The sequence below is a fragment of the Cornus florida genome, unplaced genomic scaffold (genome assembly GCF_030987335.1).
Source record: "Cornus florida cultivar Cherokee Brave unplaced genomic scaffold, ASM3098733v1 CherokeeBrave_3.0.0_Hap2_Chr04, whole genome shotgun sequence".
In the NCBI taxonomy this organism is placed as follows: Eukaryota; Viridiplantae; Streptophyta; class Magnoliopsida; order Cornales; family Cornaceae; genus Cornus; species Cornus florida.
The window spans coordinates 84,548,527-84,570,572 of record NW_026775574.1 but is presented as its reverse complement, the minus strand read 5'-3'; the positions used below and the strand labels follow the sequence as shown (position 1 = coordinate 84,570,572).

Below are 22,046 nucleotides of genomic sequence, written 5' to 3'. Positions count from 1 at the left end.
ATTTAATTTTTTTACGCTTTTAAGAAATGTCTTATTTTTTAACAATTAAAATTTGTAAAACGAACTCGAAAGAAATCAAATGGCTCATAACAATTTTTTTGAACATGTTTTTATAGTTAAAAAAAATACATCATTTTTTAATAATAATAATAATAATAATTTCAAAATTTTACATCTAATTTGGTGGTAATAAGAAAAAAAGATTTCAAAAGAAAGATTTAAATAAACTTTGATAAAGAGAAAACTAGAACTTAAATGGTACCATACACAAATGACATGTAGTCATGTTAATAGTTATGGTGGTCTACCCACCTTTATCTGATATTAAATAAATTTGTGCTTGTATCCTTAAAACAAAAAAATAGTCTAGTAAATTATTAAAGAGCCAACCACTTTACTTTATTGAAATATTTTTAGTAGTTAGTTGTATCAATGACTGGTACATCTGTTTCAACGAATAATTTCTCCTGTAAAATTCTCAACAATTATAGAATATTATACTCTGTATATATATAAAAAAAAAATCTACAATAATCCACAACAGCACTCCCCCAATGAAACATCACTAATCACACAATGTGCATCCATCTTGTTAAAACCTCAATGACATGCATAGAGTGTGGGTGAGAGAGAGAGAGCATACAAAAGCAATTCGCATATTCTAAAAATTCCAGTATTCCAACTTTGTAGATATTCTTTGAAAAATAAATGTAAGAACACTTTTATCAGTACCAAAAATAATAAATAAATACGTACTGGTTGGGTGACAATAGGAAGACAGTGCAAAAGTTGTAAGTTGCAATCCCAACTCCTTAATGGAAATGTTCCAGACAAAGCAAATGGAGAAGCAATTTTGTTCCCGTCAACCATGACACCATCTGCAACAGCCATGCTCTGCTACCACATGATACTAATAACTCCATCGTAGACAAGACTGAGACATACTCTGCCTTCCAATGCACTGGATAAGCTAGGTCGACTCGAGGATCCCGTGCTTAAGAAGACATCCATGCTGCACCTGCTGGAACCAAATGACTCAGAGGCTTGTAGAAACTCCGCAAACTCCCTACCAAAAAAGTGCGGCCTTTAAGGCCCCTCCTCCGAAAAAGCAAGGAATGTATAAACTTCTTTTCCTATTGCAAGAAAATGAATACATCAAACCCTCAGAATACTAAAAATTCAATCGTAAGATGTATGAACTTTAACATATTAAGTGGTTCTCACATACTCCGTATACTATTGGGAATGTATGATTAATAAAGCTGTCTAACCAAAAAAAAAATTGACCTTGAGAGAGCCAAGTGGGATAAACGAAAACCCACACTAACTACTACTTATAGGAGGTAGCTTAGAGTCAACTTCTAATTGTTCCATTTGAGCCTGGACACAATTCAAACATAACAAGGTGAGACCTTGTGAATAGTTATTTTTCCTAGAAGCATAACAGTTAACATAAGCTCGTCTACAAGCAACAGCTGCAGCACAATGAAATATTTGTACAGTAACTAAAATACGTAACTCTTACCCTTGTGGATTTACACCAGAAAGTTCTAATATTGGAAGGCGTAGTAGTGAGGAGCCAGCTCAGGTAACCATAAATAATCAATTCTAGTACATTGCGGACATAACTATGATTGGTTCGGACTATTTCATCGAAAATTATGCACTCTGGCTTTGTTCGGAATAACATAGAAGAAGGGTGGATCTGCACCATCTGACCACTTGATAAGACCCTGTCATTTGGTAAACCAACTGTGAGACGTCTGAATAAACTATTAAGGGAGTTATTTTTTTATTTTTTATTTAAAAAAATAAAATAACTGAAGTGAGATACATAAATAAGAGGATTGCAAGTGAAGACGGATAAGGGGGACTGACAATTTAAAAATTATACGATATAATGACGTCAATCCATCTTAAAAGGCACAAACAGTCATAAAACCATGAATAATCTGGCTGCATAAATTAACTGTAAAGGAAATTTCCAGCACCTGTATGTACCATCAGGCTGTTTCAAAGCTGCATTGAGGAAAAAGGAAGTAGCAAGGCATCTGCGGAACTGAAGCATGTCATCTCCACAAGAAGTAATATGAAGACCCATTTGTTCAACATTTGCCCGAATCTGACTGCAAGAAAGCAGTAAAAAAAAATGAAGAATGTCTAGGGGAACTACAAAATATAATATCATTCAAGAAGGCATCGTAGAAGCCATTTTGAGAGATATCGAGCGTGAAACCAAAAATGAAACAATTTTTAGGAGCCTTCGCTTGAGTGGTATGACCACCTCCTCAAAGGGAAGGTTGAACGTTGAAGCCCCATTGGGACATGTGCATGCATAAAATTAACTACTCAACAAATAAACAAATTAAGGGCCTGATGTGCTCATGCTTATCATATACCTTTTTGCAAAAAGATGCCAAACAAGATAAATTACGCAAACACTGCTCAATTTAAACAAATAACAGATGGGTTTTGTACAATTCTTGCCTCAAAACCAATAATTAATAATATACCAACCTGTGAATGTCACGAGCATGCCTTAGGGACCGGCTATTTATGAAATTTTCCTCGCACCATTTTCTTAGACTTTTTTCAGTTTTATCTCTATTGTTTCCCATCTTACTCTTTTCCAAAAACTCATCAGAAGCTCGATATACCTGAATCAAAGTCAGATGGTCTCCCTCTGGACTTGAGAAGCATTTCATTGCAGTTCGTGCCTAGCCAACAGAACAAGAAATTCTGTTCAGAATATTCGATTAACGAATGAATGTAGTACTTACTTTCCTCTTCTCCTTTCACAAACACACAAAGGCATCAACACAACAAAGGAAGAAAATCATGTCAGGAAAATTAACAAGGTGAAGGAGCGACACAGGTACACATTGTGATTAATCACATACAACAGAGGGACGTAGATCGTGAAAATTTCCGCAGATAAGTTAGGTGGCACAACAACCTCGAAATTATATTATTACTGACTAATAATTGTCTCAACTTATAGTTTAATTCTAGATTTATCTCGTAGTTACCCATATGCATGATATTAAACTTTACATTGAATATATGAATATTTAACCATGTCCCAATGTCCTTAGGTTTAAAAATCTGATAACTACATTTAAACAAATATCTCTACACCTGAAACATGTATTTGATTCCATATAACATAGGCCCAGGGAGGGCTCGTCGCCTTTTTCACACCTTTCATCCACAAAAGAAGAACATGAAAGAGGGAAAAAAAGAAGTGAAGATAAGAGAGGAAGGGGACAAAAATCAATTTCCACCCCTCTTTAATACGAGAGAGAGAGAGAGAGAGAGAGACTGAAGCTTTTTCAAGTAATCAAAACCATTGCTCCATTTGAAATATCTATCTCGTTTTACCTCTCAGCCTATTTTTATACCTTAGAAAACTCTAAAAAGAGATATCTATCTAAAATGAACCCTGCCAAACATAATACATATATATAAAGAACCAGTGGCTAGAGAGTTATGGTTTCTACCATTCTCTCTGCTCGGTGTTTATTGGAGATGCCGGTAGGTCAGGTCATAGCTGGTGGGGAGGTTTTAGAGAAGGGAGGTTCATGGCTCCATCAGTCTTAAGTCAAATAATTCAGGGTTAGAGGAATAGAACTTTGAGGGGGTAGAAGCCTAGTTTCCCTTAGGTACAAAATATTGAATTCTCTTTCACAATAACATAAGACCGAAAATTTTCCCAAAACCTAAAAAAATTCTATAAATTCTTAATAAAACAAATTCTTTCTATGACCCCAATGACTAAAATATACCAAATGTCACACTATCTTCTTGTGAATCCTAATCCAAGTAGGTATCAAATTTTGTTGATAAGACAAAAAAGACGACATAAGACCCAAATTCTTTCCGCAAAACCTAAATACTTCTTAGAGTAAAAAAAAAACGGAACACTATTCTTTGTAACACTAAAACAAAAGCCAATGACTAAAACATATCAAGTGTAGCATTATCTTCTCGTGAATCCTACTCCAAGTAGGTATAAGAATTTGTTGATAAGATGAATCATCACAACCAATTTAGTATCATGTTGTGATTCATAAAATATACGTCAAAATTATTTTAATATTGTTTATCATGCAAAATAATCTCATTGACTAAAGTCAAAGAAACATAGCTTCCATATATAGTTTGTCATTTTGAATTGCTTAACCAAATAAACCAAATCAAGTCAACAAAACCATACTTTTGAACTGCTTAACCAAATAATCACTCAAGTCAACAAAACCTTACTCCAATACTTGGGGGGAGAGAGAAAGAGAGGGGAAGGAAAAAAACTTACTCCAATCCCATTCAGCTCAAACTACAACTATAATCAAACTACACGCTTCCATATCATTTTAATATCTCAATCATTGATAGTTTTAGTCTTCCCCTCATCCCTAATATTTTTCTTAATGATGGGCCATGTCACGCTTAATCAATAGTGCAATTCTAAATCCTTGGTGCACACGTCAAGATCAATTCAGTCAATTTTATCTCCTTTTATCTCCAATTGGTTTACATCCACTGTCTCATAAATATATTGATTCTAATTTTAACTTTTCTAATCTTGCGCATTCTTCTAAACATCCATATTTTGGCCATGCTCATTTTATACACATTCAGATCCCTAGAGTATGTCTAATCTCATACAGTACTAAGAATCAAACCTTCACTCAAAAGTTAAGACCAGCCTACTTCAACTCCTCCACTTACCGTATCCTCTTCAGTCTCCAACCACCCAACAATTCTCTGAGCAACTCTTCCACTTGCCCTATCCTGCTCAGCCTCCTTCAATTAATCTATCCTAATAAAGTCAAATTAAATATCCAAACTGGAAAAGTGATCATAATTTAGCCTCTCTTGTTCATATATTCATCAAATAAGTAGCTCATTGCAAATACGCTTGGTAAACTACTCAGTATATCACAGAGGTCATAAATGCATACCTCTTCTAACTTCTCACGAGGAGCATAAAATATAGATTCCACAGAGAGCATAGAAACAGTTATTAACATTTCTTCCAAGCAATTGAACTGACTAGCAAGGATGATAGCCTTGGAATGGATAGGCTCCAATGGTAGCCGAGCCATTTGATGTCCAACTGGATCCGACAGTTTATACTCCTCCGTTAGAGCACCAAGCAAGACAAGTAACTCCAATGATTTTATGATAGTCATCCTGTTCAAATCAGTGAAGCTCATATGGTTAATCATATACACAATATTTGCAATTGAAATGTTCATTCTGTGAAGAAATGTCAAAAGACAATAATTTTCTGGTAAACGATACAATCTCCTTGAATTAACGGCCCAAATAAGTGAACAAATTAATAGTGAACAGACAAAAAAATCAGATTGGTAAATAGTTGGTTAACATTGTATATATACACAGAACACTGACCGAAAAAATCACAAGGTACAGTTACTTCTCACAAAATATTTTACAGCCATATGATATGCCATTTTATCATTGTTACAGCTGTTGAAAGTTGGCCCTTTTGGTACAGCTCAATGTGATGAAATGCACAACCAATAGCGAAGCCAACGCATAATTTTTCTTAACAAGAAAGCACGTATAACATGCTTCACATATGAATAAATTATTCTACCGTTTTCAAAACTTTTTATTTAACACACACACACACACACAAAAAAAAAAGAAAAAGAAAAAGAGTCCAGCTTACCACTCTGAAAATAGAACGGATAAGTTAATGGTCTATTTCCATCTAAAAGGAGACACCTAGAGCACATTAATTCAAATGATGGTCAATGAGGAAGCAATTTAGGAGTTAATCCATAAAGGTCTGGTAATAAGTGCCCCACAAGAGAGGATCAAATGATAGATTTAGGGCTTGTTTGGTTCAGTTCTCTAAAAATAGTTTTTGAGAACTTAGAAAACAAAAAATAGTTTTCAGTTGACTTTAAAAAACTGTTCTCTAGAAATAGACCTTTTAAACTGAGTTTTATGAATTCTCATGTTCTTTTCCCTTTTTCATTTATCTGAAAATAAAAACTGTTCTTAATTCAAGATTGCGCTCACTTCTTTTATGTAAGAAGCTCACATCTTTCTAATGAAATTTCACTTTTTTATTTAAACCAAAACACGTTACTAAAGTTTGTCATATGCCCAGTAAGGGTAGGAGGATTAGATTTTAGTAAAAGACGCTGAACTATGTTAGATGAAACCAATATCATGCTACAACCGCCAGCCAAAAAGTTCAGCTCTTTATTCGCACTGAGATTTTATCAAAAAAAAATCTGCCAAAATATTCAAAGATACAAATGAATAAATAGGAAAATCTAATATTTAGGTGGTTTGAATAACTTAAAATTAGGCTGGCAAATACTTGCTCAATAGTTCATATTCAACGACCAGGCACCAGGATGACAGAAGTAAGATCTTCAAAATTTTCGTACCCATCATATTTTTCATTTGAACTTCCTAAAATACCACATACTAACTCGCACCAAAACTACCAACAACGGCACCAACAAGTAGTTACTTTATTCAGATTAGAGACGAAGACCAGAAATAACACAGATCAATGCAGTGACAACAAATTATAGCCTATAACTTGAAAGAAAAAACAGCCTAATGGATAAAAAAGAAAAGAAAAAAGAATTAATGCAGCGATCCAAGCAGTAAAGATAATGCTGAGTTGAGTTGCACAGAGCTAAGCTTTCAAAACAAGCAAAATTTATCCTACCCCAGGAAGTAGAATAAATATAGCCAAGCCTTAAATTTCATAACCTACATCTCTCACGTCTTCCATAGATACATAAAAAAAACACTTGAATCAAGTATAAAACATAAGAAAGGAAGGAATACAGAAGCATGTATAAATAGTAAGAAGATGAATAATGGAACTACAAACAAGTATGAGCAACCGAAGGAGAGACAGATGACCTTCTAATTGAAAGTCAAAACCCTACGCTTTTAGTATAATTAATTTGTCCAACAAAAATAAGAGTTAAGACAAACAATATGCAGCATAATTAGAAGAACTTCCGCAGTGAAATAAGATAAATCTTGATTATCCATGGCCAGGGAAAAACCAACGGTAACAATTTTTATTATCTTCGATTAATACAAGGAGGGGATAAGTGGATGCTTAATTTAGAATCATAATGAGATCAATGAAGTTGAGATGTGCATCCAGAATGTTATGTCATACTAATCAAGTTTACAAGCATGTTGTGTAACAAGATAGTATAAGCAATGACTTATATTGCTCAACAAAAACATTGAACTTCCCAACATATAAGTAGACAAGATGCAGATATTGGGATAGTTGATTGGCAAAAAAAGAAATCAAAGATTTAGAATTAAAATAAGAGAAATCGGAGCTGGCATTAGGTAAGGACAAGACTAGAATAAATTGAGATAGGTTTTGGGAACCACACAACCAAAAACTGAACAAATGATCATTTACTACATTATTTATTGACATGAATTTAATTGCATTCCTGGCTATTTTAAACTTCTAACAAATAAGTTGTTGGGCTGATACTACAATAAAAGGAGGTCAAAAGGACTTACATTGGGACATATAACAACCAAAAAGAAAGGGAAAAAAAAAATGGAATGGGATTTTACTTATAATAAAAAAATAAATAAATAAAACAAAATTTACAACCTATATTAAGTAGACTAGAAAATAAGAAACATGCAACTAAATTAGGGGATTTGTTAAAAGCTAAAATACTAGAAATCATCAGGAAGATGCACCCACACCCATATACGCAAACTTCAAACAAAATGCTAAGTAATGCAAGTACTATTGCTTTACTCACGTTGATGGTTCTTCCATGAAGTCAAATCCAATGATATCATCAACACCTAGAGCCTTAAGCTGCAAAATGATATTTGAGAGGTTGCACCGCTTGATCTCTGGATCTGTGGAATCTTTAAGTTTCTCAAATATACTCTCTGGATAGAGACGGTAGCACTTTCCAGATCCTTCACGCCCTGCACGTCCACTGCAACAATGTAAGGGGCATAAGATTTAATGTTCAATTTCTCTTTAACGAATGACAAAACAATTTGTGTATCTACTTACAGTGTCTTTGCTTATTACTTCTTTAAGGTCCTTCTATGAAGAAAAATTGTGTAAGCTAAAAGAAAAATATACCATTTGATTTGGACAATTGTCATCCTGTTGGGCTTGTAAACCGTTGAATATTTCAACTTAGTCTAGAACAAGTATGGGAGCTCAAATTTTTTAATTTCTTTTTTTTTCCCCGAAAAACAAAGTTATGCTTATTAAAGACGATAAATAGAAAACAAAGATATGGTTTGCACACATCGCAGTATCCAAAGAGGGACGTGTTAAAATAGTAAATAAAAATAAACAATACATCACAGAATTTTGGAAAATAACACATTTTCCTTATTTCAAAAGGCAGTACAATAGCTCAATCGGTGGTGTCATGCATTCACAACCAAAGTGGTTAACTCTAAGCGACATAAATAATCTCCCAGATACTAAAACTTCCTTATATGCTCTTCAGCATCACCACTGAATTTTACCAAGCTGATAAAATCAAATAGCCATTTTGTATTTACATGTCAAATATTTCATATGGATATTCTGTATGCATAATCTGGTGGTCTACCTTCTTTGAAGAGCCTGCGCTTTTGAGGTTGCAACAATAATTAATGATTCCACCCCTGTGCGTGAACAGTAGTCACGCATTTTCACCACTCCAGGATCAATAACATATTTGATTCCAGGTATTGTCACGGATGTCTCAGCAATATTAGTTGCCAATATCACCTAAACAGAACATACAAGCATATCAACAGGTGGCTAGACATGGATGACTGGACAGCTTTTTAGAACAGTGCTAACAGAATGAAATGATCATACAAAATGTAACGTATAGCTCACACTTGGCATATAATATTAAAGATTCCTGTCAAAATTATGTGTGCCAAAAGAATTTTTTTGAAATTGATGGGTAAAAAAAATAAATGGTGACACCATTTTAACTAAATTTTCCTGACATTTTTCAACTCGAACATTAAGCATACTTATGGTAAATTATCATAACCACTTGAAATCATCTGAAACTATATGACACTATATCACTAAGGACAGCCTTCAATAAAGGAAGAGGATTAGTGCAGAAGTATACACCACTGAGATCCTTTGATAAAGGCGGGATTGATGCAGATTGCAGGCCTTCCTACCACCATAAATGACACAACTGACAGTCATACAGGATTCAAGAAACACCATGTTTTATCTTCCTAGCCGGTGCATTATAATCCAGTCGCCTGCTTTACTCAAATACTTTCACAAGAATAGTGAGTGAGGAAGAATGCTTAAGCCTAATCAATAGTGTAACTTAACATGGTCGCACGCACACACAAATGCAAGACAACATTGTCATTCACATGAATATTAAGGGTGATGCTTTTCTACAATAAAAAATTAACTTAAATATCATGCAAGTACTTTACAAAAGAATCTCTTTACATGGAAGTTGCCTCTTTAAGTCAAAGATATAATGAACTTAAAACCAAAAAATTCAAAGTAAGAATTGCTAATTCAACCCTTCAAAATATCGTGCATTCCTCTCCTTCCAAATGCTTGACATAATACATAATGAGGTGGGTTGTCTCCCAAATCTTCTTCGCAATATTTTAAACACACTTCTCAAAAAAAAAAAAAAAAAAAAATTTTAAACACAACCCTTCTGCAACTTGCCAACAAGCCCCCAACAGACCCTGGCATGACCCAATCCACTCCACACAGAGAAAAGAGAAGGCTTCACAGCTTCATAGCAAGCTCCTAATGAAACCGTAAGTGATTAACACTCTCCAATGCCCTTTTACACAAAATATTTCAGGGGGACCTTTGAGATTAAAACCAGTTTCCAAGGAAAAGATGCAACACTTCCATTACTTGGCATTATATTATGATCTGACAGGGTTCCACTTTGACCACCCTTCCACCTAATTTAGTTATTCATCTCCCCTATTATAGAGACTACACAAATTTCAAGCAAAGATCCCTTTACCTCCATCACCCACACCACCCTCTGTGATAAGAAATCTCTCAGGAACTATACCGAAATATTCAAAACCAAAGGATACTGAAGATGGGCATAAGGGAGGTGGGAAGACTGGAGGGAGTACTGTAAATAGGGGTCAATCCACACCTTAAAGATATTGCCTCTTCCTCATCACGTACCATTTAAGCACAAGGTCCCACTTGCGGTGACCCTAAGAAGACTCACAAAGTCCCACCTTGCACCCCATTTATCTGCCAAAGCTGACACATATGACTGCAAAATGACGATAAGCATACTCATTCCAAAATTAAACACAAGACCAAAACCACAGGAAAAAAACACACAACCCATTAAGATATCTAAATTGCTCCTCTGCACAATTGTAACACGCCCTTGCTTCAAATTTCAACCAGGAACCCTTCCATCATGCCACCATCGACAGGCCTCCTCCAGATCCAATTCAATGCTTCCATAATCAAATTCAAAAGAAAGGGAAAAGAGGATATCCCTGCCTTACCTCTCAGGCTCGGGATAATCCTTCTGGAGAGCCATTCACCAAAACAAAGAATCTAACTGTAAAAATATGTTCAACCAATCCATCTTCTCCACTTCACCCCAAAGTCCATCACTCCAACATATAAAGTAAAAACACTCGGTAAGATCATATGCCTTCTCAATGACACACTTGCAAGCAAACCAAATTCTGTACTCCAAAGCAAGATTCAACACTCGTAAGCAACTAATACCGCATTGAAAATCTATCAGAAGTTTTCCTATGTCTTAAAAACATTTCTATTAATCACCAACCATAATCTCATAGACAACTTCACGATCAACATATATATGTCCCAATCAAGTTGATCAGTCAAAAGTCATTGAATCGTCTTTCAAGGGTTTTATCTTAGCATTCTAGATTCTGGTTTCAAGCAAGGAGATGAAACCCTTGAAAGATAATTTATGTCAAGCAGGGCATGCATACGATGTCAGTTTAGAGACTTGAATAGAAGTCATTATCTTCTCCATTCTATCTAGAGTAACGATACAATTAGCAGAATGGAACATTGATTATGCATATACATACATATTGTTCATCCCCAATACAAAAGGAATTTAACATTCATCACCAATCTACCTTACGAAATCCAGCTGGAGCAGGCATGAAAACCTGCATTTGCTTGTCTGAGGGAAGGGATGAGAATAAAGGAAAAGTTAAGAGCTTCTGAGTGCCTTCAGGTAATTGTCGAAGTCGCTCTTGGACAAGCTTCTCAACAGATTCAATTTCTTCTTGGCCAGTCAGGAATACAAGTATATCACCAGAACGTTCCTCCAAATGTATCTATAAAGATGAGGAATCAAGATGAGCAATGAAGAGTTATGACAATGAAATTATAGAACTTAATGAAGACACAGAAGGCCTAAACAGTCGTTGATTGCAAACATGATTTAGGTCAAGCTAAGAATTATTTGAGGAAAGTAACCATCACAATAGAGAAGATGGAATATTATAAACTAAGCAACAAGTAATTAAGTGAAAATATCTCGAACAGCCTGTAAAGAAACTACAAGCACAGAAAACCCCGCCGGGAAGCTAAGCTGGCATTATGCTTCTAGGCATGACCCTGAGTTCATATGTTCAACTCCTGGGGGCATCAACCTTCCGCCCTGAACTTACCTGATGCTTGTGGTTTGGGGGTGATTGCAGATGTCTAAAATAATAGTCCTACCCTTGAAGGGGGTGGGTAACCCTCCGATACCCTAATAATAATATATCTCAAGCACAATTATTATATCTCAAGCACAACTCACATCCCCTTGGTAACCCAAAAGTCCACTGGGAACTAAATAGACCTGAGCAATTTCAAAGTTTCAAACATAGTTCAACTTTACAAAAGTTGTGTTCAAGATACTGGGCTAACCTGAAATATAGTAATTAATGCTGCATCTATGTAATCTGGCTCGGGATGATTAGAGTAAAGTATATCCACGGGAAACTGTCGCCCTTGAACATGAACAGCTCTTGCCCCACCAAAGAACTCGGAAAAAGCTCTTGCGTCCAAACTGGCAGACATGACAACTAACTTTAATGGAGCAAGTTTTATACCCTGACATTGCTTGGGAATATCAATGCATTGAGAATCATTTTCTGTTTCCAGCACAGTGCCACTGCTGTCTCTTCTATGATTAATATTAAGGTGTTCACTGACACTTTGTGACCTCAATTTTTGTATGCGCTTCAGCAAGCCCAGTAATACATCAGTGTGGACAGTTCTCTCATGAGCCTCGTCGAGAATAATAACTGAATACCTAGAGAGATATGGGTCCAATAATGCTTCCCTGTAAGCATATTCAAAGTTACATCAGTTTGAACTTCATAAAATCCCACTATGAACTTCAAGAAGTAAAAGTCAAACCCTATACAACAATTTAAAGATCTGGATAAATCAGATATCCAATAGGACCAATACCACAACAATCTAAAGGCCTGGACTGACTACCCTGACTGCCTAAGGAATCCTTCTGCTCTCACACTGAACCATACTTTTAATGTAATACCACTGGTCCAAAATTAAAATATAGGAAGCAAACAAATAAATGTTCTGCCTTACATGCATCTTCCTCCCTGCCCCATTTCAGGAAGAGAGGAGTTTTCTTCCATTATATCACATCTGATGAAATATTCCAAATTTATAATCCTACGATTTCAACATTAAAAAAGGCTGCAAGTTTAAAGGTAAAATAGTACAAATTTAAAAAATGCAACAAAACCATGCATACTTTTTACCTTAACAGCAATCCATCTGTCATATACTTGATCCTTGTTGAGCTGGAAGTCACATCCTCAAATCTAATGGCATACCCAACTTTTTGGCCCAACTCAACACCACATTCCTCAGCTACCCATTTTTGCAACAGTAACAGCTGCAACACGTCTAGGCTGAGTGATCCCAATGATTTTCCCACCATGGCAGAATCCCCCATTAAGTAGAAACTGGGGTATCTCTGTAGAAATGAGACCAAATATACTTTAACAGGTTAGAGGGAAGACTAGCCATTAATGTGAAAATTTACAGAGGCAAAAATGAGATAAGCAGGAAGAAATATGGGAGACTGAACAACAACATTTATTTCCTGTTTCATTTTATTTAAGAGATGGGGGAGGGGGTGGGGGGGTTGTTGATAATGAATTTAGAGACATCACACACACAAAATGAACAATACTTTCGGTTAACTATGCAGTCTCACTATTTGGTGAAATCCAGCAGCATGATATTATATTGAAGACACACACACACATAAATAAGGGGAAAAAAGAAGAAGTTAAAAATAATGTGGTAAAACAAAAGTAACTATTTAATAATTAAAAACACCATCTAGCACATAAAACAGCCAAAAGATCTGTTAGGTCAATTTGGCAAATCTCACAGATTTTTATTTTTTTTGTTAAAGTAATAATTCATAAAAGGCGCTCAAGAGGGAAGCGCTCCCGAAAGGTTACACAAGCCGCCTAAAACTGGAGTCTGTAATTTTTGTTTTAATTTCTAACTTAGATTAAAATTTTAAAAAAATTAGTGTTAGTTGTTACCTCCTACAGTCCTACTCAAGGTTGAAGAAAGAATGAAGACCACTGGAGTCATGTTGATCAATCAACGCGTTCTTAAATCGATTGAACCATGCGGAAAATCACTTTCCATTCTGGTTTAAAACACTACCAACTTTATTCTCTCTATACTTATATTTTGCCTAAAAATACACCATGCTAGAGAAGAATACATAACAACTCATATACATACAGAGAGCTATATTGTCAGTTTTAGAGTTGCACCAATATTTTTATTTTGCATTCATCATACTTAGTATTGACGTGTGGTCTTCAATTGTGTGTTGAATCAGTCGCTCCATACTACAACCGAAGAGATCAGCACAATACTCAATTCATCGCTCAAAGATTAAACTCGACTAGTGGCTGAGACTGGATCGTTGGTGGAGGAGCAGATTCGTGAAGAGCGAAGTCTGTTGAAGAGTGAATCGTGTGCCTGGAGACTTGAGGAGAGTTTGGTGGATCAATCTGTGTCAAGAAAGTAACTATGGGTTTCTAGGGTTATGGGAACTGTAATCTAGGTTGTAATCCTTCTTTCTCATAGTGGATTCGGCTTGCCTCGACTAGGTCTATGGTTTTTTTCGATTGGGTTTTCCACGTTAAAAATCTTTTTGGTCCATTGTTTTATTACCTTTATCTGGTTATTGCTTGCATGGATGATGAATTGAGTATATTTAAATTTTTGTTAAATTAGTTAAAAATCAAAAGGAGTGAAATTTGGTAAACCAATCTACAAGACCTATAAGATCACAAGCCTTGCGTAACACTTTACCAGAACCTTGAGTTATAATCCGAACTTTCAATATCAAAAGCTACTACAACATATACTATGCAAACAAGCTAAAGAGTGAAAAATCAATCATCATCCATCTCTCTTTAGCACTTCTCCATAGTCGTCATCTTCATCATTTATCCATTTCACTCTCATTCTCAATTCAATCCAATAGGAGGAGTTGCTTCTAGAAGTTTCAAATCAATGTTTTTTTTTTTTTTTTTTAATTTAAAAAAAAAAAATTTTTTTTTAAAAAAAACATGGATTTGAAACTTCTAGAAGCGACTCCTCCTATTTGCTTCTAGAAGTTTCAAATCAATGTTAAATCAATAATTTTAAAGTACATGCCCACATGTGGGTGTTCGCATGCATGCACGCGCGCGCGTGTGTGAGAGAGAGAGAGATCATCACCAAATTGTAATTGTTTTAAAGGAACATGGACTCATATTTCAAATTCAAGTAACAAGTTTGAGAACACATAGCAGATATTAATGTGTAAAGACTAAGTAAGCAACAAAGTGACACAAGTACACCCAATATAAAATATCATTCGCATAGCCTACAATCAAACATCACACAATATTTCCCAATTAATAATGTTTTACAATTTAGAGAAACAGCAGTCTCTTTTTCTCTTGTTTCACAGGGGAAAAAAGAAGAGAAAATTACTTACAAAAAGTTAAAAGAAACAGGAACACATTACAAACTGAGAGGGGTACAATTTATCAAGAAAAAGAAAAAAAGGAAAAAACTTACAAGAACACAAAACTTACGTGTTGTTTTTCCACTTCCAGTTTCACCAACAATTATCACTGTGCCATTATTTTGGACCTCCTCCACAAGTCGTTTCTCAACTAGTAAAATCAACGATGCATGGTATAAGAAGCAATTTAAGATGCGCATAAGAAACCAAAAACAAAGAACCATGTCAATAGAGAATAAAATTTAGATAATTGGAAAGACTATTACATAAATGATTCTAAATGCCAACATAGTTCAAATCAAGCATAAACTCTTACAAAATATTAATTTTCTACGTGATTTTCTTGCAATCTTATAGCCAATGTCAACTAAAATTTGAAAGGTATCTTACTTATAAAAAAGAAGAAGATTTTCAAACTCTACCATCACAACATTAAATTATCGTACAAGAGAATTCAGAATATTGTGATAGACAAATAATGTTGGGAAAGAGCAAAGAGCAAGAGACATCCTTCACGTCATAGAAGGTAGCTTCCAAGTAAATAAGAAGTTGACAATATTGTATTCTTCAAAATGATCAAATATGTACTCAGACAACATCTAAATTAGTCATCAAAGAAGTGCAATGTGCTTGGAGGTGTAAATGAGTACAGACCTAACCTTTGATGTCATTACAGAAATTGCTGTCGTTTTACTCAAAACCTAGTGCTCTCATGCTCAGCAATTGGAGCTTTCATCATTGCACAGGAAGTATTTGTTTTTATTTGCATGGAGACAGTCCTAATACTATGAACAATCCTTCTTGTTTTATCTTCTCATGTTAGTTTTCATCTGAATGGGACAGTTTGTAGTCTGATTTCAATCTAAGATGATGATCATTAAAATCCTCCAAATATTGTATCCAAGTGACATTCTTTTTTTCTCGTTTCATCCTCAAGCGTTTTTCATTTTCCTTTTTAGTATCATGCTAATGGTAGGAAAAAGAAGCCGCAACTTAGAATAAGCATTTACCTTAGCTAGCTTTGTTTCTATCCTTTTGAGCTGAGATCATCCAATTGGCAAGTGGATATATTGTAATCAACAAAATTCTGGTCAAACAAATTATTTATGACATTCATCAATAACAAAAGCAGGAAAAACTCTAGAAGACATATGGAAGTGTTTACGAAACAATAAACTAAACTTATTACATGCAAATATAAAACCTCAAATAAAAATATTTTAAGTACATTAGAATCCAATGCACCCACCCTCATCTCAAAAGGAAAAAGTGAAGCCACATTGTACATGCTGACACAATCTAAACTTGTAAAAACATTGATCAAAACATCTTTTCATGTAAAACTAAGAAAATTCATAGTGAAATTGCACATTTGGACAAGAATGTGTTTTTTGAATTCTAAACTAGCCATCTCCAATTCCAACAGAAATCTGTATTTAGGTTTAACAAATTTTCAAAGACTTTATGAATGCAATTTATTCAATTCCATATCTTTTGTTTCTAAACTGTGAACCATAAAACCGAAAGCAAAAAAGCTTATTATCCTAAGATGTTGTTGTTGTTGTATCCCCATATCCCTGCTGCAACAACATCCACAAACAAAATGATAATAATATTTTTAGCTCCTCAAAATCAAATATACTTTTTTGTTAAGCTCTATCTAGTTTTGGTATGACCATTGAAATTGCAACCTCTGATGGTGTTACATCAATAAAAGTGGACAATGACAAACTACATAGTCTTTTACCCAAGGCAATCTCAGATTAGAAATTTTAAATAAAAGTACCAAATCAGCTTGCTCAAAGCATTTATCTCTATATTTTTTTACTAGATCTCAGTGAGCAAGTAAAAGTCACAAGTTTTAAAAGGTATCCACAAATTTAGAGCTCAAGTTCACAGTCAGACCACTTGCATAGAAAGTAATAACAATGTCCTATCATAACAATCACTGAAACCAGATTGGAATCAGAAAGAACACTAAAAGTAGCAACAACTGTTCCACCTTTGCATAAGAGTCAAACAATACCTGAAGCAATTGGTAGAGATTTCCTCTGCTTTGCGATCCTTTCACGCCTGTATGTATTAATATGGAATCATATCAAAAGAAAAAAGAAAAAAAATAGAATGAACAATCAATGTGGGTGTTTCTATATATATATATATATATATATATATATATATATATAATGCATGTAGTACAAGAAATAATTTTGCACCTGGTGAAGAAGTCTCCTCTGCTGCCACCATTAGATACTTTACCATTAATTTGATGCTTGCTCTGAGTGAAGTTTTTGATACCGCCATGAACCATTGAAGGCTTAAGCTGCCAAATACTATTATCATTGATGTTAAGATCAGTAACCCTAATTTTCACACAATCAAAATCATATATATATATATATATAGGACACACAAATTAAACTTAACAGACCTGAGGATGCTTTGAAGCACGATGAGTGAGATTCGATGACCGAAGTGAGAGCTTTGTTTTCGAATTAGTTTTCGTATAACAATGTGGAATTGGAAGTAATGACAGTGTATGGGTGGCTATTGATTAGCATAAAACCCTAGGTTTTGCAAGCTGAACTCAAAGCTTGCTTATGAATTGGGAGGGAATCGGTTTTAAGTACTTTTCGACCTCGGATGTCATAACCGAATGGGACGAATCGGACTCGTATTTTTTTTCTTTTTTCTTTTAATGGTAAAAACCCTTTTTTTTAAAATTAAAAAAAAAAAATGATAAAAATTCAATAAAATCTTGTTACACAATCATTAAAATGACGGTGAATTTTTGTGCGAATTTGGATGAAAATTTTAAATCGTAAAAAATGTTTGTAGAATTACTCTTTTTATTTTAGTCACGGTATACTTGTGTCCCAGTCACTTTTTTGGCAAATAATTATCCTTTCTTATTTTTTCAAAATGAGAAAAACATTTAAAATTCTTACAATAATAATAATAATTAATAAACAGTGTAACAACCAAAATAAATAAATAATAGTAAATATGAAAAAAAAAATTTGGAGAAATTATAACTTAAAAATGCTAAAAAGATTGCAATGTTCATAAAAATTTTGGTACTCTGCTTGGGTCTTCGGTTAGACACTATTAAAGTTGAGGCATGTACTTAAATGATACACGTGATTTGCGAGCAATTGCGTGCATCCAAAGTTTACAAACCGAGATTTCAATATGACTAATAAGAATTAAATAAATTCACTACTCCTGAATTTATCGCGGCTTGAATTCGTGAATACATGCATACTTTTGCAAGTTGGAATCGATAAATCTACTAGATTGAATGAAATAAAAAGGATGGTTTTTGTTTTTCAACACTTTGGAAAATATAAGACAACCTTTTTAATTTGCGTACCTTCTTTAGCTTTTCGGTTAGATACTATTAAAGTTGGGTATCTACTTAAATGAAGCACTTGATTTGCGAGTAATTACGTCCATCCAGAGTTTGCATACCATTCAAGATTTCAATGTGTCTAGTGAGAATCAAATAGTTTGGAAGACAACCTTCTTTGATACTCTCCTTAGGTCTTCCATTTGAGACTACTAAAGTTGAGACATGTACTTAAATAATACACAAGCATATGGAGTTTGCAAACCATTGGAGATATCAATATGACTAATAAGAATCAAATAGTTCATGAAATGGAAGACGACCTTCTTAAGAAAAACACAGAGAGTGGTTTTCGTAGATAACTTGGCTATGTAATTGTCTCAGTGCTATCTCATCATCATCAAAAAAGCAAAAACAAGGTCTAATTCACTACAATAACCATTACAAGTCCCCTTAAGGGCACTTATAACTTTGACCAGGCCCTCCAAAATAGAACTCAGGATCTTCAATGTAATCTCCAAGGTAAAAAACATCATAACAATCATACTCATCTGAATAAGCATAAACCCACTCTGGAAACTTCAATTCCTGCGAGTTTTCGCGAACTCGGAGCCTCTTCACACAACCTGAGTTCCCTGAAATGTAGTCTGGAAAGTGGCCACTGCCCATAGCAGTTGCAGTGTGGGGATGTTTTCCTACCCTTGAGCTGTAAACTTCACCTCCCCACTGAACAGTTTCGGCATTGTTTTTCAACGTTCCAAACAAATCCGAAGGCCAATAGCCTATGTTGATTTTCTCTCCATATTGCAGCCACCAATTGCCTGTATTAGGATCCTAAATCCATACACAAAGCGAAATTTCAAATCAGATAGCAGAAGAAACAAGTATACATTTTCATCCTATGTTAACAACCATCTACTACAAAAACGCCAAGTTGTCAAAATTAGAGCCTTGTACATCAAGTATTTGACTGTACATGATTTCCAAGATGGAACAGGATGCTCTAAGTTAACTGTTATGTATATTATCGCAAGTTGGAACTCTTAGGTAGCTTGTAATGTGCGACGTCACTCAATAATTTAAAATGCATGAAACGACACAGTTTAGGGAACAATGTTTGAATACACCATAAAAAATGTCGGGTCCATTTTTTAACAATTCAACTTATGATAACGTAAACAGATTCAACTTAGAGGATCCTTGTCCGAGAGGGATATCTATTGTCTACCATTCAAGAAATCTCAGAGAAGTAATATTCTAAGAGTCATGCCGCGATTGATGAACTAAGGATTGTTTTCATGGAGTTATGCTTGTCTGGACTGGACTCAAACCAGTTCACTGATGAATTGGATTTCTTTTAACAGTTTGAACCATTGAACTACTAACGTTAGTCAGTATCTTAAGTAGATATAGCTTGATTTGATACAAGACCAGCAATTTTTTTGCCTGAACTAGCTGCATTAGTTAGTTTGAATAGGCTAAGGAAGTGACAGACTAATTGCTTGAACAAAATTTAATTGACCGAGACATGAACTTTGTGACTTTGTCTTTTGCCAGTACTAGTGAAGAGTTACTAAAAATTAAACTTTAAGAGAAGCTCGATTTTCTCTAACCTTAAAGATGAAAATGGTTATTTGATATGGAAGACCAGTAGAAGATGAGATGGGATAAATTGCCGCACCAAGAGCAATCTCGTGACTAGTTTGGACAAAACCGGGACAAGTGAGATCGAAGCAACCTGTTGTCTTTGAACCATCAGTCTACAAATGCAGAAAACAGAAACAATTTTAGTGAAGTCACACAATACAGCATTAAGAGTACATCAGATTAGGTGCAATGTTTAAGGTTAGATAACTTACCGTCCAATACACAAACAACCGAGTCTTTCTGTCCCCATACACTCTCGGATTCACCTGAAAAAAAGAAGAAGAAACATTTATGAGTTAAATTGCTAGCATAAAATTGAATATAATCAACAAGAAGACAATGATAATACAAGTATATATTTCAGTATTTATACTAACCGCCCATCCAGACTCAACGCTCTCATAATCATAGTAAGGACCATTTTGGAGGGCAACTTGAGAAGTACTATACTCATCATCAGTTTCAACAAAAGGGTTCCAAACTTTGATATCTCCTTTGCCTCCTGAATAACTGTATCCTTCTGTAAGCAATATTGCCAACTATTCACATGCCACAAAGTTAGACAGCGGAAAAAATAAAAATTAATAATAATAATAATAATAATAATAATAATTGGAAATGTCACTTTTAATTGAGGACATGTAATCGTATATTAAAATTGTAATTAAGCAAAGTTATGTCAATCTTTTCAGACTAAAAATTGGATTTTTTTAGTAGCACGTACCGAATGGTTAGCTTGTTGAAGGTTTGAAGTCGCGTTGTCATTAAGCTGTGCAATGTGATGGAACAATCTCGGCTTCTTCCTCCCATAGTTTTCGGTTGAATTTGATAATTTTGATTTAAGTAAGTCCTTTCGTATTCGTCTTATGGGAATTGTTCCTCTTGGACAGCTTCCATTTCTCTTCCATAGTTGTGATGTCACGGTCACAGATGAGTCTTCTTTTCTGTCTGTTGATCTCTTTGTTCTTGTCGCGGTTGTGTCCATTGTTGGATCGTAACTAGGTGACATCTGAATAAGAAGCATTGCTTTAAATGATGGTAAAGTGTTTTATTTTTTTCGGTTTATAGTTAGAATGTCACAATATTTTCTAAGTAGATGTCAAAAAAAGAAGATTATCGACGATTTTTCTCAACAAAGCAAGCAAACCTGAACAATGTGGTTCTTCAAAGCAGGATGATCAAAAGCTGGCTGCTTGTAAATGTCTATGCAATCAACAATATCTCCATCGTCACTCTACAAAAAACAGCAAGAAATTAAGGAGTGTTTGGTGAAACCGTAACTGGTTGTCAAGTTAAGCACTGAAACTAGAGTCTTCAGTGATGCCACACAGTCTTCAGTGATGCCACACATAGTGAATTTATCAAATTCTGGTACATGCCACACACATACACACAGTGATCCTAGAAACTAAGTGCTGTTGGCCTTATTGTCCCCTGTCCCAAACAGAACACTAGCAAAGCACTTCTTTAACAGATATAATGAAGTTTGTTGTCCAGTGCTAGTTCAGTGACTATAGAAAGTCAGTTTTGTCTTTCACAATAGTAGAAGCACTTTATGGGGAAGAAAAAAGGAGGAGAAGAAATAGTAGGAAAAACCATACCTGGATGCTTTTTACTGCATGTCTTTTACTAGAGGTTGAGTCACCCCCTACAATCCCATAACTTAAACCAGTTAAAGTCATTTTCAACAATAAGATGACCGTCCACTGTAACCCCATTCCCCAGAGAGAGAGAGAGAGATAATATTGTTCTATTTGAAAGCTAAAACAATGTATATGTGACTCTCAGAGTGTGTGTGTGTGTCTAGGTTTCTGCAGAGTGGAAAAATAATTGATTTTGATGGGATGAAGAAAAGTGACACATGGAAACACACAACTCTTGCATGATTTACCTTCTAATCATCCAAATTTCATTTACATTTTGGATTTGAAAGGAGAGACAAT

General features: G+C 34.8%; 1 protein-coding gene and 1 pseudogene across 1 annotated transcript; both read right to left on the bottom strand.

Moving 5' to 3' along the window:
- Nucleotides 1–1,319: 1,319 nt before the first annotated feature.
- LOC132303736 (pre-mRNA-splicing factor ATP-dependent RNA helicase DEAH10-like) lies at nt 1,320–17,952 on the bottom strand (annotated as a pseudogene).
- Nucleotides 17,953–18,909: 957 nt separating this feature from the next.
- Nucleotides 18,910–21,821, bottom strand: LOC132305250 (protein neprosin-like). Its single transcript, XM_059802923.1, has 7 exons — nt 21,705–21,821; nt 21,238–21,337; nt 20,828–21,129; nt 20,481–20,642; nt 20,316–20,369; nt 20,070–20,216; nt 18,910–19,290 (listed from the first exon to the last, which is right to left on the bottom strand). The coding sequence occupies exons 1-7, from the start codon at nt 21,819–21,821 to the stop codon at nt 18,910–18,912; spliced, it is 1,263 nt and encodes a 420-aa protein (XP_059658906.1).
- Between the last annotated feature and the right edge of the window lie 225 nt (nt 21,822–22,046).